This window comes from Sciurus carolinensis, chromosome 1 (assembly GCF_902686445.1).
Source record: "Sciurus carolinensis chromosome 1, mSciCar1.2, whole genome shotgun sequence".
NCBI classification, from domain to species: Eukaryota; Metazoa; Chordata; class Mammalia; order Rodentia; family Sciuridae; genus Sciurus; species Sciurus carolinensis.
Window position 1 is genome coordinate 144836133 of NC_062213.1, and position 25390 is coordinate 144861522.

A 25390-nucleotide genomic window follows, 5' to 3' on the forward strand; every position below is an offset into this window, starting at 1 on the left:
AGCTTCTTCCTTGCTACTCCCTTTTCCAACTATTTCTCTATCTTCTTTCTAGTCTCAGTTGAAATTCTTTTAGGCAACTGTCTCTGTTCCTCAAAGATTTTGTTTGATGCCCTCCTATATTGTGTCTTGCTTTCTATAGCACTGTATACCTCATATTTACTTTTTTATGTTGCTCCTCTGAATGATATAGGAAAAGACCCTTTTGACCACCATTTATATCCTCAATGCTTAATGTAGTACTTTAATCAGTAAATGAATTAATGTGTAAATGAGTGAGTACTTACTAGTTCTCCAAGTATTTGGAACTAAGAGTAATTTAAAATTAGTTTTGGCATCGAAATATAAAAATATATGTGATTTACTTAAGTCTTCTCTTTAAACCAGACTAATTTTTTCTGTGTATTCTCAAGAGTTTCTTAATGTCTGACTCGTGGGGTATGTGTCTCTTCAGCCTTACTAGTTGTTTCAGACAGATATTCTAGTCCACTCTGAGAGAACTATTTATTTACCAGCTTATTCCTAGAGGTAACCATTGAGGTTCCCAGCCCTAGATAAGGACTGGTTTCTCAGGGCCTCTGCCTTTGTTAGGCCCTGGACAGCACCTTTGATCCTCTACAGTTTTAGGCTGTCAGAAGCACTGCTCAGCTTCTCAACCTCCTCTTCTGTGTCAGTGAAATTGCTCTAGGGCAAAAGATAAAACATGCTTTATCTTTCTGGTTTTTATCTTCTCTTGGATCTCGACTTTGTAATACCTCACAATTTTCTTAACTCTTTAATGCTTCTAAGACCTTTATAATATTTTTCCAGCCTTTTATTGGTTGTTTTCAGTGAGGAGTTTGTCCTTAATTTGCCTATTCTGTATTTTCCAGAAGTAGAAATTTGTCTCTGCTGAGCATTTAGGTTTAGTTATTATACATTTTTATATGCTTCCTTTTCAGTTACATGCTCAGTTTTTGTAACTTCCTATTCTCTGAAGATATTTTCTTGCCTGTCTTTCTTCTTATTCTTTGTGTCTTGATTTCTTTATGTGCTTGATAATTGTTTAATGTGATTATTTGCTTTCTTTGGGAAATTGCATATGTTTTATCTTTGAGACCTAGGATGAATATGCTTTTCTCTAGAAAGAATTGTGTTTGCTTCTGTGGACTGAGTATGGGGTAGGATGGGGTTGTATATCAGTCTAGGACCCCTGTTAAACTTTAATCATGCTTTAGTGTTTTGAAGCCACCTAGTGATTTTCTAGTTCCTGTAGAATCTTTTATTCTTTCATGAAGGAATAGAAAGTATCATATTATGCAGCTCCTATTTGACCTAGTAAATAATTTCTTAAATTGTGTCCTGTATACATTTGTATACTTTGTGAGTTCATTATTTTGCAGAAAGTTGAAATACTACTTTTTTTTTTTTTTTTTTTTTTTTTTTTTTTGCAGTACTGGGAATTGAACCTAGGGCCTTGTGCTTGCGAGGCAAACATTCTATCAACTGAGCTATATCCCCAGCCTGAAATACTACTCTTGATTGAAATTGTGGGGTAGTTAGAGTAAATTGAGGCATTTTACCCCCACCCCCAAATTGTTTTAAATGAGTAAATTGCTAGATTGACTGGAATTTGTTATTTTTAGTGTCCTGATTTTAATTCTTAAGAATTTACATAGTTTTGCCCTGTTGAGAATGATATTCAACATATATTTTACTTAGTTTACTTATTTCCTTTTGCTCACCAGTGCATACCTGTGCAGTTGTGTATACATGTAAAAACATTAGTTAACTCATCTGATCCTAAGTTTTTATACCCCTTTCCCTTTTCTTCTTACAGAGTGAACAAATGCATTAATTCTTATGACACCTAACTTCCTCTGGCTGTTCTCAGTGTTCATATGGGAATCAGCTGCCTTTTCTACTAACAAAGTACAATGAAACACTTCTTCATGTTTTTATTTAGGAAAATTATAAAACTTGGAAAATTTAAAGTAGTGTAAGCATCTGTATATCTTTCACTTAAATTCATCAGTTGTTAACAACTTACTATTTGTTCTCACCCTTATTTTGTCCTCCCTCCGGTCTAGTAAATTATTTATTTTGTTGTTGTCAAGCCTCTTAAAAATAGGGTGTAGACTACTGGGAGGCTGAGGCATGAATATTGAAAGTTCATGGCTAGCTTGGGCTACTTGTCTCAAAATATTTTGAAAAGCAGGGGAGGAGCTGGGATGTAGCTCTATGGCATTGCCTAGTATGCACCACAGGGAGAGAAAAAAGTGATGACTACAGCTTGTGTGTGTGTGTGTGTGTGTGTGTGTGTGTGTGTGTGTATGTGCGCGTATGTACTCACTAGGGATTAAACCCAGGCCTCACATATGCAAGGCAAGTACTCTGCCACTGAGTTACACCCCAGCTCTTGTAGACTTACTGCTCTTACACTTTAGTATGTGTCTCCACACACATTACTTTAAATACCATTATCATACTGCAGCAGTTTAACATTGGTATGAAAAAATAATACCATCCACAATCTGTATTCAATTTTTTAATTTATATCCATTAATGTCTTTCATAACTGTTTTTCCTCCTGTGGAATCTAATCCAATATTGTACATTACATTTCCTCGTTATTCCTTCATAGACAGTGTAGAATAGGAGTTGACTGTCTTTTTCATGAAGAGCTGTATAAGTATGTATTTTAGCTTTTGTAAATAAGTGTGATTTCTGTTGGAGCTATTTCACTCTGTCCATTATACAAATGAGTTGACTGTGTTCCAACAAAATCGACGTCCGTATTTTTTGTATTTAATGACATGATTTAATGACTTTTGAAGAATTCAGTCATTTTTTGTTTTGCAGTATATTTCTAATTTGGTTTTTAAAAATGTTTCATTTGTCTTTTAAAATTATAATTGCTTGTATAATCTTAAGAGTTCCACAATAGAAATGAAAATCTGATTCTTTGAAAGATTATGATGCAGTTGAAAATAACTTTTTTACTTTGTCCTTTCCCCTTTCACTTTATCCCACCCTCACTCCCTCTCCCTTGCCCTATTGATTGTTGTGTATATAATATTACTTCGTAGAAATTAGACAATCAAATTAACTTCCAGGTTACTAATTTCTTGATAGTCTCAGATATCTTGATTTTTACCTATGTACTTTTTTATATAAATGTCACAGAAATGCATAAAAACTCAAGAGGACTTAGATACTGAGAAATAGAGGAAATAACATATATATGCATTTGAAGGACATTTATATTTTATCTAAATATAATTCTATAGTATAAAAACTAAAGTCCTTGTTGAAGGCAGTGAAACAAAAGTAAATACTTTGCCACTGATAAGCTCAATATCCCTAGCATTGTGTAAGATTTAGCTTTAGAAATAGATAACATACAATTTTTATAAAGGTAATGCAAAGTTGACTTTATGTTATAATTGTACTTAAATCTGTACAAAAGCATAATTCTTTAAAGTTATTTTCTTATTTGGTTCAGTGAATAGCGTAAGTGAAAGTAACATGTTTTATTGACATTAGAGAGTTTTCAGATTTTTAATGTTTTTCAAATTTCCTTTAAATATTTAGAGGATTATCTGTGGTGATTGGTGCTTATCCTACCATCATTTATAGGTTTTGACTGGGACAGTCGTTTTTCTTTATATTGTGCCTTTATCACAGTTTGCTCCTGGTTTGACCCTTAATGCCCTATAAGTCAGGACTATTTCCTTTTCTACATTATCTGTTCATTAAATAAACTTGAAATAATGTTCTTCTGGAAGTTTTCATTTTTTGACTAGTCTCATTCTTTAATCATTACTCTCATCCATCACAGCTCCACCGTAAATAGCTGGTATATTCTTGGCAAGTTACTTAATGTGTTCTTTGATTTCCCTATCGTTAGAATAAGGATAATAATACCCATCTCATAAGTTTGAGACTTAAAATAAGAAAATGTCTAGCATATTGTGTATGTGTGTTCAGTAAATATTAGGCACTATTGCTATTTCTTTTTCTTTTTTTGTTCTGGGGATTGAACCCATGGCACTTTACCACTAAGCCACATCCTAACCCTTTTTATTTTTATTTTTGTCTGAGACTGTGTCTTAATAAATTTCTAAGGGATTCGCCAAGTTGCTGGGGCTGACCTCAAACTCTTGATTCTCCTGCCGCAGCCTCCCTAGTTTCTGAGATTACAGGTGAATGCCACCTGAGACTATGGTGCCTGGCCACTGTTGGTATTTCTTATTATGTAGTTTTTTATCCATCTTGTCTGTTTATGAACCTATTAATCTTTCTGTCTCTCAAAGCAGAACTGGATGCATTGGCAGGTATGCTCTGACTAACCCAAGAGGAATACAGTATTCATTTCCCTTGTTAATTTGGACCAGAGTTAGAGTTTTTGTTTTGTTTTTGTTTTTAATGTGGAAAGTTTTGAACACACGCACAAAAATAAATGGACTAGTGTGATAGATACTCAGATACCCATCTTCCCTAAGATGGCCAATCCCAGCCCATTAACCTTCCCATCCAATTCCTTTGCTTCCTCTCTGGTGTAATTATAGCTCTCTTGTTATACTTAAGTTCTATGCCTGATTTATATTAGTAATTACTAAAACTTTTAGGATAGTACCTTGTTTTCTTAGTAAGTTATTGTTGAATTAATGAACAAGTCTTGCCATGGATGTGTGCCTGGATCAACTTCTGTAGTTTTTTTGAAAGTGGATTGGGTGGAGGGAGAGAATTGAAAATAGATCGTTTTTAACACACTTGTTTTCTAAATGTCCCTCAGTTTTTTATAATTCTTTCCATATCTGAACTGTTTTTCAAAGTCAGATTTATTGTGGAGTAATTTACATACACGAAAGTTGTTATAATTTATTGACATCAATTATAGGCCTTTCTTCCTGGTGTCACTTTGCTCCAAACCTAACAAAGGACAGCTGCCTTTTTAACTGACTTCTTTCAAGTCTTAGCTCATTTTTTCCCAGAAATCCATTCTTTCTTGTGCCTCATTAATTATTACTTTGCCTGTAGAAATTTGCTGAAATTTTAATAAGCTCAAAACTATTTTAAAAATGATATACTACAACTCCTCTTTTAAACACGGGTGACACTCCATGATGAGTTTTCATTGTATTCATCTAGTGGAATAGGAGTTCTGGAGGAGCTGCTTGATGGATTGCAGAGAGGATAGCTTCTGGTACTCAGCTTAATACCATTGCCCTGAGATTGAGCCTTGGGAGAACTGATGGAGTAGAACCAGCCCTGGAGTCAGGGTTTGTGTGTACTTCATACTTCTCAAAGCAAAAGGAAACTTAGCTCCAGTTCTCATTTTCTGGGTTTGCTTTCTATACATGTTATATGAAAAAATTATTGATTTTAGTGCTACTGATATTACTCATTTTAAATAAACCTGAAATCCAATAAATAAATAGAAAGGAGCTTTAGTGAGTAACTTATCCAGGAGTGACTTAGTACAGCCCTTGCCTTCCTACTCAGAGTTCTAACTTGAGAAATATCTCTAGCTCCAGAGGAGTCTTACCCTTCAGTGCTAGCAGTTTTACTGTAATTATTAAACATTTGGTTGAGATTAGTTAACAAAGACATGAGAAGAATAATACCAGTTTTAGGAAGGGGAGCAAGAAAGTATTCTTAAAAAGAATATCATGTTGCAGTTCAGTTATGACTGTGAACCTCAAAGTTGTATTGTTTCACCTTTGTCATTTCTGCCATTTGCTGACTTCTGAACTTAACAGATTTAGTATACTTTTGGTTGCACAAAATACCAGTCCATTCATTTCTTCATTCTATAAATACTTATTAGCATCTAGATGCTGCAAAGTATGCTGCACACGGACCAAACAAAATGGTGAACAGAACAGAGGAGTTTGCTGTTGTGGAATGTACAGTCTAATGGGAAGCGCATTTGAAGCCATACAGAAAAACCGCTTTGCCATACTTTAAAGACAATCATTTATTTTAAAATGAACTTGAAGTGACTTTTTCTTGCTACTTTTTACAAAATGTATTTTAGTATTCAGGGCTTTTGGGCTAATGTTTCTAAATGTGTATTGACATGCAAAATTAGACTAGAGAAGTAGTACAAGTTGAGCTGAGAGAAACTGAATGAGAATGAATTAATTGGTATATATGTACTATAGAGAGATTTCAGGATAAGAAATGGATTTATATAGGCAAAATAATATTTTAGCTGTGTTTAAAAAAAAAAAAAAACAAACCTTGCAGGGAGAGAAGTAAAAATAATGACTTTTTCTTCTCTATAAATGCCCGTTAACTTAAGGATATTTGTCTTTATCACAAATGCTAAGGAAAAAATGTGATTTGTTGATAGAAAAGTAAATCTTCAAAATAGGGGAGGAGTGTAGTAGAAAGAGTAGATGAGAAACTATGTGACCTAAGATCATATCTGAATTATGTGACACTATCCTGTGACTTTGGGTAAGAAAATGTGCCTGCGATCCCTTATTCCAACAGAGTATAGCAGAGCAGCCTGATTTGGTGACTCTTCCTAGATGAAGTTTTGTGTTTTTTATTTAGTAGTTTCTTAACCATTCTGATGGTTGGGAAGTTAAAATGCTTTTTTATTTTCTGTACTTGTTCAAGGTTCAAGAATTAAAAACTAACAATGGGGGAAGAAGGCTTTGCTTTCTCTAACTGATGTTTTCTGACTAGGTACTACGTAACTCAGGAAGACCTCATTTATTCCCAGTAATATGTTTTACTAAACTCTTTCAGGTAACTTTGAAAAGACTGTGTGCCTTAATAGTAGATCATGGCTTGAACTCAGTTTTTACTTATTGTTGTTAGTAGAAAATTTTAGTGAGATGTTTTTCTCTGTAGTTACCAGAGATTGCTACAGACAATTGCTGTACTCGAAGCTCAGCGTTCTCAAGCAGTCCAGGACCTTGAAAGTTTAGGCAAACACCAGAGAGAAGCATTGAAGAATCCTATTGGATTTGTGGAAAAGCTCCAGAAGAAGGTATACATTGGTATTTCTTAATGTTTATTAAGATATTTTTGATAATTACTTAAAAATTGCTTTATACTTTTATATGAGTATATGCTTTTTTAAACATTTAGTTTTCTCTCCTACTATAATTAACCATATTACTAAAGGCAGAACCATCTTCCTCAACACCTACTTAATACACAGTGAAATTTACCTAAATGAAAATAGCTACGAGCTTTTATGGAGCTTGTCCTATTCTTATCCATTTTTCTAGTTCTTTCTGTTAGTATCCCCATGTTAGTATTTTCCCTTTTCTGCTTTCAGGGCTTGAGAATTAGTAAAACTAAAAGAAAAAATACTTCAGAATGTATTAACTTCATTTGTTTTGTGTTAACTTTGCACATTAGCATGATAAGTATCTTCAATTAGGGAACCACAGATTGCTCAGAATTTTATTATTTATTAATTTTATTTATTTAATTTATTTTTCGATACTGTGTTTGGGGATCAAATGAGGCTTTGTGCATACTAGGCAAGTGCTCTACCACTAAGCTATGTACCCTAAGCCCGGCTCAATACATTTGAGAGGCATAGTGTGAGTATTGTGTGAAAAGATTAAAATGGAAGGACTATGAAAAAGAATCCTCTGGCTTTAAAAGAAAAACTTATTTTGTATAATATGACAACTTTACTACCTTTTACTAGTTACTTTTCCTTGCCAAATTACAAATTACCAGATGTTGGGGGAATGAACTTGGGGACTTCATTTCATTATATGTATTAATTGATTATTTGTATTTTTCTAGCTATATTATTTACTTGTCAAATTTTCTATGCTTTCAAAAAATGTTAAATTTCAGAAGAGATGTGGAATCTGTACTTTGGTTTGTTAAAACTTCTAAGACTTTAGAGCTGTATTGTAGCTTCTCTGTTAAAATAGGGTCCCCCTAAATGTTTATCACTTTTGCCTTGTTAATAGCAAGTTTGCTGGTGACAAGATATTGTACTTAAAACACATAATGTTAGAAAAGTAAATATTAATGAAAACATGTTAACCTTAATCTCACTTTATTTGTTTCTAGGTAGGCAAAAAGATGCTGTTAGGCATAATTGCTAGATTCGTATGCACTTGATAATTTGCTAGTTCTTCATTTCTAGGTTTAGTTGAGAACTGAATTTTTTTTTCATTTAATAAAAACAGATGTGATATTGACAATCTTAAAGAATTTTTTTACAAGATATACAGAAGTGTATTAAGTTTAGACACATTAATAATATGAAAGACTTGTGTTCCTTAGAAGAAATTTTCCCACTAGATTTGATATAGAGGTTTGAGTCTTTCTTTGTTCTATGTTTTAACATATGTATTATTCTTTAGGTATACCATTATCTAAAAATTTCTAATGTGAAATTAATGAAACTGGTATATATTGGTATATAGGATTCAGGAAATATTTATGGCTTTTTAGTTTTATCTGATATTTCCATCTTTATTTTAAAAGACTCCATCCTCTAATTTCATAAAACTTGAGCCTTAGAATAATATGTAGTTTTATGATGGTGATGATACAATGTTGTGAACAAAATAAAAATTAAGAATTCTGTGTCATAAGAATTTTGCTTGCCAGTTTTATAATTTGTGATCTGATTTTCCATTATTTTAACATAGAGAATTTTGAACATGCAGAAAAATGGAAAGTTTTGTATAATTAACACACTTAGATCCATCACTTATATTCTATAAGTATCACTTATATTCTATAAGTAACCTTTTACTATCTTTACTTTGTCGTATATTTGTCAATCCTTGTGTTTGTCATTTCATCATATTTGAATATGGGTGGAATCATTTGATCACTTCAAACTTGGAGATAAATACATTGCCCACCAAAAGATTTCAGCATATGTATAGTTAACTGTAATTCTTCTTGAACTTTCTTTTTTAAAGTGGATTTTGCAGTTGGGTGCGGTGATACGCACCTGTAATTCCAGCAGCTTGGGAGTCTAGAGCAGGAGGATCTCAAGTTCAAAGCCAGCCTCAGCAATGGGGAGGCACTAAGCAACTCATTGAGACCCTGTCTCGAAATAAAATGCAAACAAGGGCTGGGGATGTGGCTCACTGGTTAAGTGTCCCTGGGTTCAATCACCAGTACCAAAAAAAAGGAATTTGCATATAGTGAAATTTATAAATCCTAATTATGCCATTTTGTGAGTAAATGCACACACCTGTGTAACTCAAATTCCTATCAAAAGATACAGATCATAGTAACCTATTTTTACTATGATAACTAATGACTTCTTTTGTATTGTTTTAAGTAACTATTTTATTTATTTATTTTTATGTGTGCTGAGGATCAAACCCAGTGTTTCACACATGCTAAGCAAGTGCTGTACCACTGAGCTACAGCCCACTTTTTTTTTTCAATATTTTTTTAGCTGTTGATAGACCTTTATTTTATTCATGTATTTGCATGTGATACTGAGAATCTAACTCAGTGCCTCACACATTCGAGGTAAGCGCTCTACCACTGAGCCACAACTTCAGCCCTACAACCCACTTTTGTTTCTGTTTTTGTTTGGTACTGGGAATTGAACCCAGGGATGCTTAACCACTGAGCCACCTCCCCAGCCCTTTTTACTTTTTATTTTGAGACAGGGCCTTGCTAAGTTGCTGAGACCAGCCTCAAGCTTGGGATCCTCCTGCCTTAGCCTCCCGAATCCCTGGGATTACAGGTGTGCTCCACTGCGCCTGGCAACTAATGACTTCTTTAATGATGGGTTGGTAAAATAACAAATTCAAAATGAATTAATGGTAGTTTTGGGCTGGGGATGTAGCTCATTGGTAGAGCAGGTGCTTAGTATGTGCGAGGCCCTGGGTTCAATCCCCAGCACCACAAACGGTGAAAAAGAACAAAGGGGGGAAAAAGTGTAGTTTTGATTCTAAAATGTTGTAATTTGGGCTGGGCTTCATGGTATATGCATGTAATTCCATCTTTCAGGAGGCTGAGGTAGTAGGTTTGCAAGTTTAAGGCTAACTTAGTGAGACCCTGTCTCAAGAAGAGAAAAAGAAAAAAGAGATGGGAATGCTCAGTGATAGAGTACTGCTGTGTTCAGTCCCCAGTATTGGGGGTGTGTGTGTGTGTAATAATTTGGGTCTTGGGACAGAGCTCAGTGATAGAACAACATGTGCTTAGTATGCACAAGGTCATGGGTTTGATCTTTAGCACTGCAAAAAAATATCCTAAAGATGTATAATTTGTGAAAATAATTCATTGTATACAAAGAAGTCACAAACATGAGGTGCATTTAAAATGAATGCTGTGTGTCATATTTCATTTGTTACAGTTAACACATTTTATACGCTATTCTTAGATATCATACATTCTTGCCTTGGCTTTATATTTAAGTGTGTTAGTGATAATGGTACACTGTGTCTGTATGGTTGATATTTAGAACTCTGTCTCTAAGTAGTACTCACATTTTGCCAAATTGATTTTTTCTTGTCATCGTCTTCAGCATTTAATATCTGGGCTGTATTATCTTTTTTTAAAATATTTTCTTAGATGTTGATAGACCTTTATATTTTATTCATTTATATGTGGTGATGAGAATCGAACCCAGTGCCTCACACATTCTCTACCACTGAGCCACAGCCTCAGCCCCATGGACTATATTATCTTAACTAGCTTTATTATTCATTGGATTCTGTTAGTGCATGGAAATGCTTCATTGATGATTAGTTGAATTTAGGGTCCTCTGAAAATTTTGAGTATATTTGATTATTTCTTGAATTAAATTTAGATTTTCCCTTTGTTGTTTTTTGTTTGTTTGTTTTGTCTTTTTTCCAGGCTGATATAGGGCTTCCATATCCACAGAGAGTTGTGCAGTTGCCTGAGATTATATGGGACCAATATACCAGTAGCCTTGGAAACTTTGAAAGAGAATTTAAAAATCGTAAAAGACATACTAGGAGAGTTAAGTTAGTTTTTGATAAAGGTAAGAAATCACATGATAAGAATTTAACTAGAGAAACATCTGACAGTGCCTCGCTTTAATAATTCTGTACATGGTTTTGTTTTTAGTAGGTTTACCTGCTAGACCAAAAAGTCCTTTAGATCCTAAGAAGGATGGAGATTCCCTTTCATATTCTATGTTGCCTTTGAGTGATGGTCCAGAAGGCTCAAACAGTCGTCCTCAGGTAAGCAATATGAAATATTAGAGTAGGAAAATTTGAGTTTTAGATCAAATATTTTAATATTTTACTAGTTTGTGTTCTAAAATTAAGGCGATCTTTTTTTTTTTTTTTTTTTTTTTGGCACTGGGGATTGAGACAGGATCTTCCTATAAGTAAGTTGTTGAAGGTCTCACTAAGTTGTTGAGGCTGATCTCTAATTTGTCATCCTCTTGCCTTAGCCTTTTGAGTTGCTGGGATTACCTGGTAAAGCAATGTTTCAGTGGAAGATAATGGTGAGGACGTTGACCTTGAAGTTAAGATGAACCTGGGTTGGTGTCTAAACTTACTAGCTGTGAAACTTTAGGTGTTATTTATGTTCAAGTCCCTAAGCTGCAATTCCTCTTATAGTAAATGTAATTAAGGTCTGCATGGTGGCACACACCTATAATCTCAGAAATTCTGGAGGCTGAGGCAGGAGAACCGTAAGTTCAAGGGTAGTTGCAGCAACTTAGTGAGACCCACTCTCAAAGTAAAAAGAGTTGGGGATGTAACTCAGTGGTAAACTGTTCCTGGATTCAATCCCCAGTAATTTTTAAAAAGAAAGAAAAAAATGTAGTTAATGTTACCTATGTTGTAGGGCATTGTGAGGATTATGTGGGTCTTTACATGTATTATGCCTAGTAGAGTGTCAACATATAATTTTTACTCTAAAAATAATAGCTCTTTGTGAAATGTGACCAGGATTTTGGTCCTGATCTTTTTACTGTTAGATATGCTAATTTTCCATTTTGAGCCCACATATTCTTTTTTTAAAAAAGAGTTACTAGCATGTTTATGACAGCATTACTAAGAGTATAAGACCAAATGAAATACAAGAGTTTGAAAGCATTTCGAACAGTAAAAACTTACATATACATTATAAAAACAAATTTACTAGATTTATTTTGGGATTCATAAGAAGTCCCACAATTTTTGTTAATTGACTATGTCTAGTCTTTTTACTTCCCCTTTGAAAAAAGTCTTGTTTTATATGCAGATGATAAGAGGACGCCTGTGCGATGATACCAAACCTGAAACATTTAACCAGTTGTGGACTGTTGAAGAACAGGTAATAGATATTTCTAATTTGTGTAGGTTTAAAAAAACCCAGTAAACTGTTACCATTATTAATCAGTATTATGGGTCAAGTGTAAATATTTATTGATTTTAAAATTTTTAGATATTTTTGTATGCCTTTTTTGCACATTTCAAGAACTTTGAATTTTGAGGATATACTAATTCTTGTTTGGAGATAACTTCTAAAGAAGAAACCTGGGTTTTAAGAAGGAGATAGAAATGGATGGAATAAAGTGGATGTTTTTGTAATGTACCTTTGGGAGAAGGAGAAAGTTGAGCTTCAAAGTACCATTTTTAATTTTTGTTATAGAGAGAAACTGATAAAGCAAGGCCAGAAGGCTTTGTTATTTTTGGTATATAGTGAGGGTTATTTATGAGCCAAGTTTGAGACACATCTCCGTCTCATGGGTATTCACCTCATAGCTCTAATAAGTTTAGCAGTTTACAAAAAACTTTAGGAAACCATTATTTATATCAAGAATCAGATTATCGTGCATCTTTAGGACTGTGTGAGAATTAGAAGATAGGTTATAATAATAAAATGAAGTATTTGGAAGATCACAAAGGAAGGAAAAGCTTCTGTTAATATTCTAAATTCAAAGAATTTATTTGTTTTTCTTAAAACTGTTAGGGAGAACCTAACATATTCTAGCAAGAAATGATAGTCAATGGAAATCACTAAGATGTATAAATATACATGGCAGGATTTAATCATTTCTCAGTTTGTTTAATTTATTTTCTGGTCCTATCTTTTTACTGAAGTGAACAGAAAACCTTTGGAAGTGTGTGTGTGTGTGTGTGTGTGTGTGTGTGTGTGCACGTGCGTGTGTGCGTGTACATATGTATATTTTCTAATCTCATTTTCTCTGTGAATTCTTCAGTTCTAATTAGAATTTTTTCCTACCATGAAGATTTCTAGTAACATAATCCCCAAAGTTGGGAAAGAAATATTATACTTTGAAATGTGAATGAATTTATTTAGAAATTAAGTGATTTAAATTGACTTTTTTTTTTTTTTTTTTTTTTTTTTAATTTGGTCTTGGGTTGGCTTAGAAAAAACTTGAACAGCTACTCCTGAAATACCCTCCTGAAGAAGTAGAATCTCGACGCTGGCAGAAGATTGCAGATGAACTGGGCAACAGGACGGCAAAACAGGTAATTGAAGAGATGACTGCAGATCATTGGCATGTTTTTGGTAGTTTTATTATGAAGAGTAACGCAGCTGACATCAGATCTGCCATATCATTTCTTTCTGTAGAATGCAATTGTATATGATGTTTTAAAAAAGTTATTAGCATTGTATATTTTTATGTTGATTTCAGAAACAAGATAGTCTTGTTTTTGGTCATTAAAAATAATAAGTGAAAATATAGTGGACTTAGTAACTCTCGAATGTTTTGTAAGTATAATAATTACGTACTTTTTGGTTAGACTGTGTTAGTAGATTTATAATGTTGCTTTAGTATTCCCTGGTTGTCTTTCTAAAAATGTTATCTTGTGGGTTCTTCCTTCACATTCCCATCTATATTAATAGAAGTGTTTTTATGCTACAAGCATGAATGTTCACAAGTTGAAAATATGTGTGTTGCTTTGTATCAAACAAATTTAAATTTACTCAAGTTATTTTTTTGTCTACATTTTAAAATAAAAATGTGTTTGGTGCCAGTTTGAAGTTATTGCTAGATTTATGATTTTAAATTGGTAGCATTCATTGGTTATATGTGTACATTTTTAATTTTTAAAATTACTCAAGTATTGCATGTCATCTCATTATTTTAAAAGACTTATCATGTTTCCTTAGGTTGCCAGCCGGGTACAGAAGTATTTCATAAAGCTAACTAAAGCTGGCATTCCAGTCCCAGGCAGAACACCAAACTTATATATATACTCCAGAAAGGTAAAAAGAAAATAGATGAAAGCAAACCCCAGATTAATTTCATTAAATCAGAAATACTATATAAAAATGTGCTTATTTGTCAAATAGAATGGTTTTATTTTTAAAATTTTATTCATTTTTAAGCATTTCATTATATTGGGCATAAATGCAAAATAGGATTCCTTTAGGAAAAATTAGTGAGCCTTAATGTTTCTTCATTATTTTCTTGAAGGTAATACAAATGAGTGCTACTTGAAAGATTTTAAATTCAAACTGTATTAAAAAGGCCTTTGTAAGGTTAAAGCTTTTAGAATGTTTGTACAATGTGTTTTGTAGCTCTGCTACATAAATCTAAAAATAGAAATGTTTGTTAAGATACTATACTTATCCCCGCTGCAACTGTAGAAGCTTAAGTAGTATTCTTACTCTCACTTTACTGAAAATAATGTTATTAAGTAGTGGTTATTCTTACTATTGAGAACTTTGGATCAGGTACTGTTCTGTAACCTTTTTATAGATAAGAAAACAGAGCCTTTAGGTATATTGTCTAGTCGCATAGCTAATAAATCTGAAACCATTATTCACTGTTCCTTGTTTCGTGTGTGTTGTGTGTGTGTGTGTGTGTGTGTGTGTGTGTGTGTTAGTTACTAGGGATTGAACCCCGGGCCTTATGCATGCTTGGCAAGCACTCTGCCACTGAGCTACATCCTTCCCCAGCCCTTCTCTTCTGTTTTCTACGGTAAAAAAGCTACTTTTTGTTGGTGGTGGTGGTGGTGTTTTCTGGTTCAGAATAGTAGATTAAATTGTAGTCAGTTTTTTGTTGTCATTGGAAAAAAGAAAAGTACCTAATTGGACTTCTTTCATTTCCCAAATTGTTTGGATACTTCCCCTCCCCAACACCACCATTCATAAAGAGAAGCTAAGAGTATATCAAATTTTGTTGCCTTTCCTTATGGAAGTGAACTATTTTATGTAATGTAGTATGTCCGTATAGCTTCACGTTTTACAAGGTTCTTAAAGTTATTTTTACTAAGCCTTTGAAGTTTTTTTCAATTTTGCAATTGTTTAAAACATTTTGGATTTCCCTCCCAAATATAGCATTTACCCTTATTAGGTATGTAGACTTCATTCTATAATTTTAGAACCTTGATAACCAATGTTCACCCTGACAGCCCTAATTTTCATGAATAATTTCTAAGCTAGCTTTATAGATGTGTTGTGTTTTGCACCTTAAGCTTTTATAGCTGTCTGGATTAGTGCAGTCAGCATTTGAATACAAATGTGGTAAGTGCTAAGGATACAAATATAAGCTAAATACTGAGCATGTGGTCAAATTGTTCCATTGTTGGGGATTTCCCCTACATTTCTGGTATAGTTTTTTTTTCTTTCTTTTCATTGTAATGTTATTGTATTTTTTTATACCTTTATTATTTATTTATTTATTTATTTGATGTGGTTTTAAGGATTGAACCCAGTGCCTCACACATGCTAGGCAAGTGTACTACCACTGAGCCACAACCCTAGCCCCTCTTTTTCCTTATTTTTAAAGGCTACTGGTGCTTTAAAAATCTAGATAACATAAAAATAACAACATGAAAGGGTGTGTGAAAGAATAGAAGTGAAATCCTTCCGATGTTGCTGGAAATAATATAGTTTTGATTCTTTTAATACATTTCTTCTCTCTCACCTAAAAATTTGTTTTCTTACTCAGTCTTCAACAAGCAGACGACAGCACCCCCTTAATAAGCATCTCTTTAAACCTTCCACTTTCATGACTTCACATGAACCACCAGTGTATATGGATGAAGATGATGACCGATCCTGTTTCCATAGCCACATGAACACTGCTAGTGAAGAAGCATCAGTAAGTTTTCTGTTCAGTTATAATACAGGTCAGGGTACAACATGAAAGTGCCAGGATTTTCTAATTATTCCTACTTTTCAGAGAATATTGATTTCTTCTAACTAACACGACATATTTAAAGTTTTTTTTTTCTTTAAAGAATGTGTTTTTTAATTTTTACAAAGAAAATTTTAAACATATACATAAGAAAGAACAGCATAATGAGCCCACATGCTCCTATCATTCAACTTAAATAGTTAGCAACTTTGGGCCATCAGTTTTTCATCTCTCCCGACCCCAACTCCACCCTGAATTATTTGGGAGTAGGTCCCAGATACCATACAATCATGTTTATGAAAAGGTAGTTCTCTATGTAATGAAACAGTGAGTGTTCCCATTTCCCCAGTCATCTCAGAGTATTTTTCCTAACTTGTTTATCTGGACTTAGATGTAAATAAAGATAGTAAATTGCAAAAAGTTTATTCTCTCTCATTTTCTTTTTTCTTTTGCTCTTATGCACTGTTTTTGTTGAAAAACTGGATCATTTGCCCTGTGTGGATTTTATTGATTACATCTCTTTTGCGTCATTTAACCTATTCCTGTGTTCCCTGAATTTTCTGTAAATCTGATAGGAGGTCTAGAAAATTGATCTTTTATTTGATGGACCTATAAAGAATATTCTATAAAGTAAACCCTATCATCAACTATTATTTGGTACACTAAGGTACGAAGAGAAAAGACAGGATACCTGTAGAATTCAGCCTTTATTTTCTTGTGCTCAAGATGATGAGTTTATTCTCTTGTGTGCTCCAAAGATCACCAATAAAATTAAATTTTTTTTTTGTATTTATATTTGTTGTTACTGTCTTTGTTAATGTTCAGATCAGCCTATCTCTTGTCACTTATTGCCTATCCACATTGGCTTCTGAGTTCTTATGATAAGACCAGTAGCATTTGATAGCTTCCTTATAATCTGTTTTGACAAGGAACATTTAAGCTTATCATACATACATATATATATATATATATCCTGCCTCAGACATATAGTCAGTCTTGCTTTCTTCTATTAGAAAATGACATTGGGAGACTATATCCTGATTTGAGAAATATTACTTGCCTCTGGGCTAATTATTGTTTTTAGGTCAATGTAATGGGCAGAGCTAGGAAATATGTTACATTTTTGTTTTAAGGATGAAAAATACAATCATAAGTTTCTTGTTTTTTGTTTTTTTCTTTTTCTTTTTTGTTTTTGGTACTGGGATTGAACTCAGAGGCACTTAATGACTGAGCCACATCCACATCCCAGCCCTTTTTAAAAGTATTTTAGAGACAGGATCTTGCTAAGTTGCTGGGGTGGCCTCAAACTTGTGATCCTCCTGCCTCAGCTTCTCGAGTTGCTGAGATTACAGGTATGCGCCACAGCACCTGGCTATAAATTCATATTTGTATTTTTTTTTTTTTTTTTTTTTTTAAGTTGTGTATGGACACAATTCCTACCTTTATTTTCATGTGGTACTGAAGATCAAACCCACATGCAAGGCAAGCACTCTGCCACTGAGCTACAACCCCAGCCCGGTCATATTTTTATTTAAATTCATCTTATGGACTTTTGTGCTTTCACTTACCCTCATTGATTCTAGTTCTCATTTTCATGGATTTGACTGACTACTCTAGGTACCTCAGATAAGTGGAGGCATACAGATGGCCTTCTATAGCTGCAGGTACACATTGTTGAATTCAACTAAGTGCTAATTGAATATTTGTGAGGGAAAATTATGTCTATATTGATCACATACAGACTTATTTCTCTTATCATTCCCTAAACAATATAGTATGGTACCTATTTATGTAGCATTACATTGTATTAGTATTACAAGTAATCTAGAGATTTAGCATAAATAGGAGGATATGCATAGGTTATATGCAAATACTACATCTTTGTTTTTTTAAAGGGACTTGAGCATCTTTGTATTTTGGTTGTTCCTAAAACCAAGCCCCCATGGGTACTGAGGGGCACTTGTACAAAATTTGCCCTTTTGTGAATGGCGTGTCTTACTTAGCATAATACCCTCAAAGTTCATCCATTTTGTACCAGGTGTTACAATTTTTTTTTTCAGGTACTGGGAATTGAACCCAGGGCCTTACACATGCTAGGCAAATGCTCTAGCACTGAACTACACTCATGGGCCTCTTTCCTTTTTAAGGCTAAATAATAATTCAATTTCTGTGCATAACACATTTTGTTTATCCATTCTTCTGATGGATACTTGGGTTGCTTCCATCTTTTGGCTGCTGTGGAAAATGTTGCTATGAATGTGGGTGTACAAATATCAGTCACTTTTGGTCCTGGCTTTCAGTTTTTCAAGATGTGTATCCATAAGTTGTTGGATCATATGGCAATCCTGTTTATTTTTGAGGGACCACCATACTGTTTTCCACAGCAACTGCAACACGCATTTTACATTCTTGTCAACTCTGGTTATTTTCTTCTTTTTAGTGTCCATTCACTTGGGTATGAGGTGATTTAACTTTTCTTAACCTTAGACTTCATGACCAAATCTAATAATATCCTTAGACTTAAAATGCAAATTTAAAAATTTTAGTTTTTGTACTGTTCATTTACTTTAAACATCTGAATTTAGTATATTTTATTATAAAATATCTTAATTATATTATTTTAGTCACATCATATTTATTAGTATATACCATTACTTACATTAGCTTTCTGAATGATGAAATAAGAAGGTAGTAACTATCATTTAACAACTTTAGTTGACAAGAATTTGAAATGAATGAGAGATAGAAATAAGGTAGTGAAGTGTGAAACTAAATAATTTTTTATATAGCTGAGGACTTTATACTTTATGATGTCCATAGTTAGGAAGTTACTAGGAAATTTAAAATAATGATGGAGGCAGGGGAGTGAGTGGATACTAGAGGACTGACTTTAGAGAAATTTTAGAAAGTATAAGGTAGTGACAGAATTTGTTGGATTAGATAGAGAGTGAAAAAATAAGAATAACTCCTAGATTTCTGTCTTGGGCTGCTGACGTTGTCAGAAAGTCTGGGTTTAAATCATCCAACTCTGCAGCTAATTAATTATATGACTCTAGACATGTTATATATAAGCATTAGTTTCCTTGATGGAAAAATAAACATGTCAGTTAGTAATAACCTAACAGGTGGAATGAAAGGGATAGGATTTATGTTGTCCAGGATTGGAAATTGATGGATCTTGGGGGTCAGTGAATTGGGAATGCATTTAGGAAATTGGGTGGCCATGGACTCAGCCATTAGGGATCAGAGGAAAGAAATGGGTCCTGGGTGGCAGAGCATGAATGCTTTGGAAGAATAGGGAACCAGGATAATGTTAGAAATTTCAGTGAAGTTTAAAAATGTGGGGGGCAGCCTATCTGGAATGAGAGCTTGAGAAAGTTAGATAGTAACATTGAAGGTAAGAAATCTAGATTTAATATTTTGGGGGCAAAACATTTCCAGTTGACAGCAAGGTCCAGGAACTCTTAGAGTGGGAGACTGAAAAGGGATGAAGATGAATATCATTGCAGTAGAACTTAAGGATAGAGGCTAGAAATAGGGGATTCGGTATTTGCAAGGTGAAGTTGCTCAGGATAATGAGTAGTGTTCTTAGTAATTTTTAGTAGACAGATTTCACATGTTAACACTTTTGAGTTTGAAATTGCTGGTCAGTTTTGTGGAGGGGCAGGCGAGTCTTTCGTGTATATATATATATATATATATATACACACACACGTATGTGTGTATGTATGTATAAGAATAAAAGTTTAGAATCATAAATGCACTTTACACCTTGTAAATCAGTTTTTAATGGGCCTCTTCAACTTAATGTGTTTATAAAGTTTACGGTATATTCTACATAGTCTTCATAATTTGGTTCATCCCCTTGAACAAGAAAGAAATGCACTGATTTGATCACTGTGCATGCAAAGTAGAAAACAAGAGCAGAGATTGGTTTGCTGTTCTTTAGAAAATGTGTCTACAGGGGCACATGAACAAATCTTTTAGATTGGAGAAAAGGAGCTTCCTGCAAAGTAAGAGGTGGTAGATCATAAGAAGTCTCTGAAGTAGCCATGAATACATAGAGATGACATTGTGATAGTGTATGAGATGGGTGGAATCATGTCATGTTCCCCTTCTCCCTTCATTATGAAGTAGTCTAGTACAATTCAGTATCAGTATTGCACTAAAAAGTACTCCACAAGTAGTAGTATAAAATATTGTTAACAACAGCACTAATCTTCAATGAGGTATCTTAAAAGTGAAAAATACCTTATCAGTAGAAAATTTATATCAGCATTTCTTACACTTGTTCGTTTTAATTATCAAACTAACATTTTGTTCTTTTGAATAGGATGAAGAAAGTATTCCTATTATGTATAGGAATTTACCTGAATATAAAGAACTATTACAGTTTAAAAAGTTAAAGAAACAGAAACTTCAGCAAATGCAAGCTGAAAGTGGATTTGTGCAACATGTGGGCTTCAAGGTAAATTCTTAATATTGATAAGAGATACTTAAAGTGGTTTCTTGATTGGTAAAAATCTAAAACATCTAAGCATGCAGGGAAAAGTTCGGTTTATCTCTCATTCTATTTTTTATACAAAGTAGTATACCCCAGTTCATGATGTCAACAGGTTTATGATTCAGTGTAGAGAAGACAACATACTTGAGTCAAATATGAGATGAGAAGTTTTTTTATGTTTATCTTTTTGTTGCTATTTTCATGGATCAGAATCCCTTGCTCTCACTTCAGGTTGAGTTACCTCAGCTTTTTTTTTTTTTTTTTTTTTTGAGAGGCTAATTGAAACACATTCACTCATTCCACAATATTTTGAAATGCCCACTATGTTCCAGGTACTTTACTAAGTACTAGAGATTCAGGAAAGAACAAGGGGGACCTCAGTTCCTGCCCTTATGCTGTTTTCATTCTCATAAAGAATTTAAAGATGTTGAACAAATAAAATAGTTGAGCACAACTAAGAATGCATACTGGAGATTAGTCAGAGACTTTTGAGAAATTTTGGAAATTTTGCCAAGGAGTTTTAGTCATCCTAAGAGGTTGGGGAGTCCCTAAAAGATTTTTTAAGTAGAGAGTGATGTGAAATTTGCATTATCGAAAAATAATTTAAATGACTTAACTTTTGACTTTGTTAATTTTGAGAATGCAGAGGACTTTGGGAAATAGTCACTGATTGTTATTAAATTTTATATAACAATAAAATATTTGTGTATCTTATTTATGTAATTAAAAATATAGCCAGTCTTGGTGGTGCACACCTGTAATCCCAGTGGCTTGGGAAGCTGAGGCAGGAGGATGGCGAATTCAAAGCCAGCCTCAAAAGTGAGGTGCTAAGCAACTCAGTGGGACTCTTATCTCTAAACAAAATACAAAATAGTAATGGGGATGTGGCTCAGTGATCAAGGTGCCCTGAGTTCAATCCCCAGTACTCTGCGGCACCCTACCCCCCCAAAATGTGTGTGTGTGTGTGTGTAAAGGGGAAAGAAAGATCATCCTGGCCATGTTTTATGGAGAATGAATTATTAGAGAAAGGCAAGATGGGAGGCATGGAGATAGCGTAGAGATTCCTTTGGTAATTTAGATAAAAGATGAACCTGAACTGGTAGCTGTGGAAATAGGGAGAGATCGACAGGCTTGAGAAAACTTTAGGCATTTAGAATTGACTGTATTTGGTAGAATTGGAGGAAGTAATGAAACCATAAACTTGATGTTGATGTTTCTGTTGACAGTATACATAAAAGTAGTGATGTAGACTGTGACTGATCACTTAAGTTGTAAACAAAATTATACTTCTGACTCTGGAATAGCCATCAGCCATACTATATTACATGATTTTCCCTTTTGATCTTTCAGTGACCTTACCCCTCTGTTAGACATTTTTCCTGACAGCTCTTGCCTTTCAAGAAGACATTTGTTCCTTGTCATTACTTTGTTCTCCAACCCAGCCATGACTTGTTGGTCAGATGATCAAAGAAAGTAGAAACATGATTGACTTGGATTTTCAAAATTCCACAGAACGTACTGAGGGCTATCACAATGCCACCACACTGAAAAAGAGCTGGATCTGCCTTTTAGTCCTAATGGGCCATGGTTATCAGGATATTTTGGGCTTCAATAAGATAAGAATTCAGAGAATTCTGTAGAATTTTATAGGCTCTGAGTTTATGGTAGTGATAATAACTTGTTAAAACAGCTCTGATACTGTTTGGATAATTTTAACAATGGAATGAAGTCAGTGTTCACAATCATCATACACTGGTCTGAGGTACCTTTCAAGTAATGGTTACTAAGAACAAAATGGTTGTATTTGAGATGATTAAAAACTTCTTAAATAAATAAATTGTAGTACATTGAAGCTTAATCCCTGTAATGCTCGTTTCACCCATCTTTTTTTATGGGGTGGGGCCTGGGTTGGGAGTATTAGGGATTGAACCCAGGGGCTCTCTAGCACTGAACTACATTCCCAGCCCTTTAAAAATTTTTTACTTTTGAGACAGGGTCTCACTAAGTTTCTGAGGGTGGCCTTGATTTTGGCAGTCTTCCTGCTTCATCCTTCCAAGTAGTTGGGATTATAGATATGTACCATGTGCCTAACTGCTTACAGCTATTACATTAGGCAACTTACCAGTGGGTGGGGGGATGAAGAGAAGGCATCTATGTGCATTATCATGTTTTCCCAGCAGAAAATGAAAAAGGCAAAGCAATATAGCTTAATACTTTTCCCCACTGAATCTGTTATAGTGTGATAACTGTGGCATAGAACCTATCCAGGGTGTTCGGTGGCATTGCCAGGATTGTCCTCCAGAAATGTCTTTGGACTTCTGTGACTCTTGTTCAGATTGGTAAGTGTTTTCTTCATTTTTTATTTTAAAATTTGACAAGTAAATATCTTCTCAGCTGGTGAATTTGATCTCCAAACTTCTTTAAAAATAGCTACACTTTTGTTGAATTTTGTTCTAAGCAATTTAAACATTTTAATTGTACCATCTCAAGTAGCTTTCCGTTAAAGATTTTGATAGGTTAATGAATTTATGCAGAAAGAACTGTGAGAAAATTTTGTAATGTAGACAAAACGCATTCAATGCCATGTAATGATGAGTTTGTGTGTTTTTTCTTTACAGCCTACATGAAACAGATATTCACAAGGAAGATCACCAATTAGAACCTATTTATAGGTCAGAGACATTCTTAGACAGAGACTACTGTGTGTCCCAGGGCACCAGTTATAATTACCTTGACCCAAACTACTTTCCAGCAAACAGATGACATGGAAGAGAACATCATTTACTAGTCCTCTTCAACACATAGCAATGGTATCATTGTTAATTATGTGCACAGTTTGGAAAGATTCTCTGCTTTCCCTGAAATGACACTCATAGCATGGGAGCTTCCTGAGTGTTCTTGTCAAGTACAGCTCTGCACTGTTGTGGCTCTAGATCACGTTCAGGAATTGAACATTCCTGGTGAGCAAAGGGTTTCCCTGGTGAATTTTTCACCACTAAAAGCCTTTTAGGTGTCAATCTTAAATGGGTGAGATGGAAATGAGAGCACACGTTAACGCAAGAGTAAATTCCAAAGGTTTCAAAGAACTTGGTCATAAATATGATAATGAGAAGACAAAGTATTTATATTAAAACAGTTTAGTAGCTTTCAGTTTTGTGAAAATAGTTTTCAGCACAGAAACTGACTTCTTTAGACAAAGTTTTAACCAATGATGGTGTTTGCTTCTAGGATCTATGCTCTAAAAGAACTCACTGTCCCAGTGGTGGCCGTTGATGGCCTTTAGTAAATCAGAGCTGCTTCCCCATATTGATATATAATTTCTTTTAACCACAATGAACTGTCCTTATTACCAACAGCGAAGCACTACAGGAGGCAACTGTGGCATTGCTTCCTTAACCAGCTCATGGTGTGTGAATGTTATGAAATTGTCACTCAGATATATTTTTTAAATGTAATGTTATATAAGATGATCATGTGATGTGTACAAACTATGGTGAAAAGTGCCAGTGGTAGTAACTGTGTAAAGTCTCTAATTCACAACATTAATTCCTTTAAAATACACAGCCTTCTGCCTCTGTATTTGGAGTTGTCAGTACAACTCATCAAAGAAAACTGCCTAATATAAAAATCATATATATGGTAATAATTTCCCTCTTTTGTAGTCTGCACAAGATCCATAAAAGATTGTATTTTTATTACTATTTAAACAAGTGATTAAATTTAGTCTGCGCAGTGAGCAAGAGTTCACATGCATTCTTTTATACTGCTGGATTTTGTTGTGCATCATTTAAAACATTTTGTATGTTTCTTCTTATCTGTGTATACAGTATGTTCTTGAATAATGTTCATTTGTCAGGAGAACTGTGAGAAATAAACTATGTGGATACTGTCTGTTTATATTATAGAATGCTTGTTGTGACTTCCTTTTGGTTAAATTTGGATTTTTTACCAATGTTAAAACCAGAAAGATTGTTTTCTTAGGGGTTTGTTTCATAATATATAAGTGGTTTCTTTCTGTCCTTTATAAAGAGTAAAGAATATATTATGGAAAATTTCGAAAGTTAACTTGAGAAGATCTGTAAAAGAGGGTAGTCTTTTCGATCAGTATGTGCTAAAACAGTTAAAAAGTAGTTTACAAAAAGGAAAGAGAGATTGTGGTTAAAGAAAAAAAGCAGTTATAAATGCCTAGATGTGAAATGTTTGGATATTTTATTCTAGATGCTTCTGGTCATCCTGATGCTGGGGATTGAACCCAAGGCCCTCATGCATGCTGTGGAAGTGCTCGACCATTAAGCCACATCCCCAGCTCTACTCTTAATTGTTTTTGATGAAAATAAGTCCCATGGATTTAAACAGGTGGTTTCATAGAAAGTATTGTTAACTGGGAAAAGATAGTATAAATATTCCAAGATGGATTAAGTATATTATACCAGATCTAATTTTTAGAGTCGCTTGTTTTTTCGTATTTTTAAATCTAGGGAATGTTATTTATTAGCTCTCTTCAATACATAGTAGGGTACTGAAAATCTACCCTAAGTTTTTTAAAATTAAGTAATGGAATTTTAAATATAGAAATATGAGAATTTTAAAGTAATATATTAACTAAAGATCACTGGTGATGTTGATACAGTATATCAAAATCAGAAAGAAAAGTTAATGAAAGTCTCACCCTGAAATTATTAGTGGGTGGAAAAGGGGAATTGTTAGCATTCTAGATATTTTGATATTAAATGTTATGTGCATATGCCAGAAGATCTGCCTTCAACCTGTAGTTAGGCAAGACAGTAACACTTGTTGGGAACTTCTGTAACTTCTGTGTTTGTATAGAAATAATGCCAGTTAGTTTTTGGAGAACCATTCAGATC

The 25390-nt window shown here is 34.0% G+C and overlaps 1 protein-coding gene across 8 annotated transcripts in view; it reads left to right on the forward strand.

Moving 5' to 3' along the window:
• Positions 1-24429, forward strand: part of Zzz3 (zinc finger ZZ-type containing 3) — a 107657-nt gene extending 83228 nt beyond the window's left edge. For 7 of the 8 annotated variants that reach the window (XM_047529453.1, XM_047529433.1, XM_047529493.1 and 4 more), the window contains 10 exons: positions 6847-6985; positions 10804-10951; positions 11038-11153; positions 12166-12237; positions 13299-13400; positions 14047-14142; positions 15833-15985; positions 20355-20489; positions 22764-22864; positions 23144-24429. In XM_047529453.1, coding sequence (XP_047385409.1) covers positions 6847-6985; positions 10804-10951; positions 11038-11153; positions 12166-12237; positions 13299-13400; positions 14047-14142; positions 15833-15985; positions 20355-20489; positions 22764-22864; positions 23144-23288 — 1207 coding nt within the window. In that variant the 3' untranslated portion in view covers positions 23289-24429. The remainder of the gene's footprint in view (positions 1-6846; positions 6986-10803; positions 10952-11037; positions 11154-12165; positions 12238-13298; positions 13401-14046; positions 14143-15832; positions 15986-20354; positions 20490-22763; positions 22865-23143) is intronic. The other variant, XM_047529485.1, reaches the window with a different exon arrangement.
• The last annotated feature ends 961 nt before the right edge of the window (positions 24430-25390 follow it).